Genomic DNA, 5,392 nt, shown 5'->3' on the forward strand with positions numbered 1-5,392 from the left:
GCAACAATCAGCATGCTTTAATAAAAATAAAAAAAAATCAAGGCGGTTTTCAGGTCTCTAAAGAAAAATATATCTAGAAGATATGACGAGTTGAAAACGCCTCTGTTACAGAATTTCAGCTGTCATTTTCACTCAAATCTCCATATACTTTGTATGTGGACATTTTTTTTAACTGTGTTGCTTCGAGGCCATTTGCGAGAAAACGGCAACTCCTACAATGATGACAGTGCCATTTTGTGAAAGGCAAGAAAAATACCTATGTTTTGATGTATAATTTGTGTTAATCAGAATCAGAATACTTTATTCATCCCGAGGGAAATTAGGGGTTACAGCAGGCAGCACGCTAATGGCGCATGCGCACTCACAAAGGAACCTTCTGACCAACTTTACACAAACATCACATTGGGCAGACATGTCAGAAGGTAGGCTGATAGGAAAAAAACAACGAAAATACACTACATGAGGTAAGAGGAGGAGAAAAAAAAACTCCACTCAGACTGAGCTCCTAGTGGGAGAACAGTTTGATAAAAGAAAAAACACCTCAGCACAAAAGCACATGACTATCAATACACCATAGAAACACGAGACAAGCAACAGGGGTGGGTAAAGGGTAAGAGAGAGCCGGCATAGACAGCGCATCCGGTCCTGCAGCATCTGTGCTGGTCCAGTTGACTGCTATCATCCCCGGTAGGGCACAAGCATCGAAGGCGTTGGAAAGGGAGGGGGATGAGTGAGTGCTTATCAGTGTAAGTGTGTGTGTGTGCGTGTCCATAGTTTAGCTGAGACAGTGTCCTTCGGCCTATCAGGCTAAGTAAACAGTCCTCCAGCCAATCCAGGTGTCCTTCATGGGGCGGGAAGAATAGTCATCACACAGTCGTTATCAGGGAGTTGTTTTGGTGGGCTCCAGCCTTGGGCCTGCAGCTGGGGCCGTGGTGACCAAATGTTGAATATTGTTGATTTCTCCTTTGTGAGCAGCTCGAATTCTAGCACTCCGAGGCTGGTCTCTCGATCTCCCGTTGAAGAGCTGCGAGCCTCCCCATGATGGTATCAAACTTCTGTTCCGTGGTGTTGTCAGTCTTTTGATTCTGAGACCTCACAACTGCAGTGATCCGTTCCGCGATGTTTTCCAACTGTCGCTCAAGGGTCTCATTTTGAGCAGGCCTCTCTCTGATGTTTCCCCTCATACGCTCAATGGTGTTTTTTTGAGCCTTCACAGCAGCTGTAAGCGTCTCCAAGGTGTTGACCATATTACGTTCGTTGTGAGAGGTCGCACCTCGTCCCGTCGCTTCGAATCCAGCGGGCAGCCTTGTGGGGGTTTGAACAGCCGGTTCCGCTTTCTTATTTCTCTGATAAACCAGGGCTAAGCCAACGCCGATCAGCATGAACCCTGTTATCATGGTTCCGAATAGGTAGATATCTTCAGCGTCCTCGATCGATAGTCCCGCCAGGCACACGGTCCTCCAGTTCTCCACCCGTCCATCGTGTAACCGGCAGGGAAAGTCCCTCCAGGGCACTCAGGCTCTCCCGAGCCCCGACTTCTCGTTAAGGGTGTCAATAGCACTCAGAGACCAGTTGATCAAATCCATAATTCTCTTTTAGGTTTAGAGAACGACAGTGAGAGACTGTTCCAGGGAAAGTAAATTCACACAAGACAAGACAAGGACATAGAGGCGAAGCAGGGAAGATAAGGGTGAGGAGGAGAGGAGAAAGTGCGACCGCCTTCGCTGAGAGCTCAAGAAAGAATGAAGGCAAAATTGAGCGTTTGTTTGGACATGAAGAAAAGCGTGTTTGGCGGTCCATAGCAACCATAACAACCAATATTGATTGAGGGAAAAGTGATTTTCAGACAGCGGTAAAAGGCAGAGAGAACCCATCCAAGCAAGCATAGCAGGTGAATTTCAGAGCCAGGGATTTTTTTTTTTAAATTTTTTTTATTCAGCACACTTCCCCAATTAATGGTCTGCATGGGATTCGAGCCACTGCCCTCTGAGGCAGTGGTATATTTAAAGTCCACACCGTGCACAGCCACACTTGCAGTAACGGAAATGTAACGGAGTTAGAAGTTAGCAGAGAGTTAGCTCGCTAGTTTCCATCTAAATATAATATACCAGGTTCTGACTGAGGGATTTCTAAAACAAATTAAAAGGCACAGCTCTGCTATCACTTCGGACATACATGAAGACAGGAAAGTAAGCAGCAGTGATGTTTGTAGGGTTACTGAAGTTTGGCTAGCTGGTATATAGTGATGTGCTATGTGACTAGCGAAACAGCTATGTTAGCATAACATTAACACCGTGATGAAGGGGAGCTTTGACGTAATGAGAAGCTTTGAAGTAAGGATAATGAAACTTTGAGAAAAAGACAGTACTGAGATAAAAGTAACATGAGATGTTATGAGGAAATAGGAGAGAAAAGAGACCAATGTGGGGCAGCACGGTGGCACGGTGGTTAGCACTGTTGCCGCACAGCAAGAAGGTCCTGAGTTCAATTCCAACACCAGGCCGGGGTCTTTCTGTGTGGAGTTTGCATGTTCTCCCCGTGTTTGCGTGGGTTCTCTCCGGGTACTCCGGCTTCCTCCCACCGTCCAAAGACATGCAGCTTGTGGGGATAGGTTAATTGGATAACCCAAATTGTCACTAGGTATGAATGTGAGTGCGAATGGTTGTTTGTCCCTGTGTGTTATCCTTGCGACAGACTGGCGACCTGTCCAGGGTGTACCCCGCCTCTCGCCCTATGACAGCTGGGATAGGCTCCAGCGCCCCCCGCGACCCTGAAAAGGATAAGCGGAAGTGAATGGATGGAAGAGACCAATGTGTGATTAAAGAATAAGAGAATATAAGAGTTATTGGTCAGTTTATGGTTCAATAAGTGTTTGGTCACAAAGTTGAAAAACGTCCTCCTTAGTAAAGACGTTTACTAAGATTTTACTCAGGTGGCGCTGCTGACATTTGTGGCCTCAGGAATAGATATGATCAGAAGATCATTTTGAGATACACTTGTTTGTGAGTAAAAAGAGTAATTTCGGACGAGGAAGTCCGACAGAAAACACCTGGTGCGGTCAGGATGTTTAAGTGACACAGAATTTCAGAAAATCAAGTCAGAAATGGTTTTGTGGCTCTTGGTAAACTGATTTTGAAGGAAAATCAGTGTTTATTGTGCTGAAGTAACAGATCCAGTGCGGTCTGAAGGGAAGAATCAGCTGTACAATTCTGAGTGTGCAGCGTTGTTGATATTAACAGATCCGGCGTGGTCTGAGGAAAAGAAATAAATCGGTGAATGAAAGAATGAAAAAAGAAAAAAAAAAAGAAAAAGAAAAGCTAAGAAACTGTAAAATGCTAAAACATGAATTATGAGATTTTGGCAATATATTTAGAACAACAATAGAGGCGCAATGTCTGTTACCAAAAGTATGAAGTAAGCTTACCAACCAAAGTGCTGTTTTAATCCAGATATTAAAAATGCAGAATTATATTTTCTTTATATTTTCCTCCATTACATAAAAAGTCAGTGGTATCATTAAAGTTTGTATAATGTATAATAGTATTAGTTCAAACTATTTTTCTTCTGACTTTGCGTCCCTCGTTGCTGAGAACATAGAAATGATTTCCATAGAGAGGAGGCTTTGCATCATCAGCTGATCCTCCAGAGAACTGAGAAGGTTTATAGTCCTGTGACTTCAACACTGCAGGACTCACATCTGTCAGTCAACACAGCAGAAAGCACAACCACCATGACTCTCATCACCATCCTCATCTGGACGCTGACCTGCTGCTGTTTTACAGGTTCATTCACTCAGCAACATTTCAAACATGATGTGCTGCTTTTTCTCTCATTGATTTCTGCTGATAAATGAATGATTTGTTTTTGTCTGCAGGATGCAGCGGTCAGGTGACTGTGACTCAACCTCCAGTACTGACATTTACTCCTGGATCCACTGTGACTCTGACCTGTAGGACCAACCCAGCTGTTGGTGGCTGTGGTGCTGGTCAGTGTATGTTCTGGTATCAACAGAAATCTGGACAAACTCCAAAGCTCCTAATTCGACATGTAAGCATAAGTCATTCAGGAACACCATCTCGATTTAGTGGCAGTGGAAGCAGATCTGACTTCTCTATGACCATTAGTGGAGTTCAGGCTGAAGATGCAGCAGTTTACTACTGTAAGAGTGTGCATAGCGGGCCAGTGTTCACACAATGATTTGTAGTCATACAAAAACCTCCTTTAGTCAGACTGCAGAGACTCTGAGCTGTGACTGCAGCTGCTGAAGTAGGAGAGACTCTGACACAGACCAGTGAACACAGAGCAGACATTAACCTCACCAAGCACTAAATAAAGAAATTAATTTAAACACGTCATGTCTATTGAGGCATTTCGAAATAAGAATTTTAAAAACATCTGCTGTGATCAAGTCATTTTCTGTTAACATTACATTACTTGAATAATTACATTACATTCACATGAAGAGTTTTGCTGTTTGTATAAACAGGTGAAGCATAAATGTTTATATTTATATTCGTATTAAGCTACTTGGTAATGATAAAAAAACAATCTGTTTTAAGATTTTTATCATTGTATGTTGCCACCTGTATAATGAATAAAAAACACTGATTTTCTCTTGATCATTGTCAAAATAATGAATCTACAGTTGGGATTTTTTTTATTTCAACACATTTATATCTGAAAGACCAAAGATAATCTTATTCATCATTAAAAGCTGTATTTGCAGTAATAATCATACTATTACCATTTAACAACATCCATACACCAGCTAAGTTACATATCACCCTCTAAGTTGATGTTGCCAACTCTGTACAGCAGTGCTGTTTGTTCCAACCTTACAACTCATATTGCTAAGAGTAGCAGGTTGCTTATCTCACACTCAACTCCTGTCTTGACGGTTTATCATCACTGGGGGAGCAAAGAGCCCTGCTGGAGGTGAGAGCAGAGACAAATGAGGACTTTGTTAGTTCAGCTTAGAATAAACACTGAAAATTGATGTGAGGTTTGTCCACCTCTCTCCAAAACTTTCAAATTTCATTTGCATTTTTCTCATGTTTTTTTTTGTTACTTAAGTGCTTTTGTAGAAGAGCGGATTTGAAGGTATAAAATGTCTCTAATCTATTTCTGCTCATCTTTAAAATGCAGCATTGCTGAGTCACAGAGAGCTGCTTGGAGGAGGAGAGAGCAGAGACACATGAGGAGCCTGTTTTGTCAGTTTAGAGTAAAAACAGGAAACAAGTCAAACATTTGCCCATAACCACAGCAAGATTCATTAATAGTTCATTAATATTAAGATAGTTGTTCATGTTGCTGGAAGCCAGCAGGAGAAGTTTTTGACAAGTTGTGGTTCTCACAAAAATCACATGACTGACTATCATTACTGTCAACCTAA

The 5,392-nt window shown here is 42.3% G+C and overlaps 1 gene segment (V, D, J or C); it reads left to right on the forward strand.

Annotated features, from left to right (window-relative positions):
* Positions 1 to 2,049: 2,049 nt before the first annotated feature.
* Positions 2,050 to 4,619, forward strand: LOC113012027 (putative non-functional immunoglobulin kappa variable 6D-41). The segment is given in 3 exon segments: positions 2,050 to 2,189; positions 3,598 to 3,782; positions 3,875 to 4,619. Coding segments are annotated over 3 exon segments (522 nt in total).
* Positions 4,620 to 5,392: the final 773 nt, after the last annotated feature.

This window comes from Astatotilapia calliptera, chromosome 19 (assembly GCF_964374335.1).
Source record: "Astatotilapia calliptera chromosome 19, fAstCal68.1, whole genome shotgun sequence".
NCBI lineage: Eukaryota > Metazoa > Chordata > Actinopteri > Cichliformes > Cichlidae > Astatotilapia > Astatotilapia calliptera.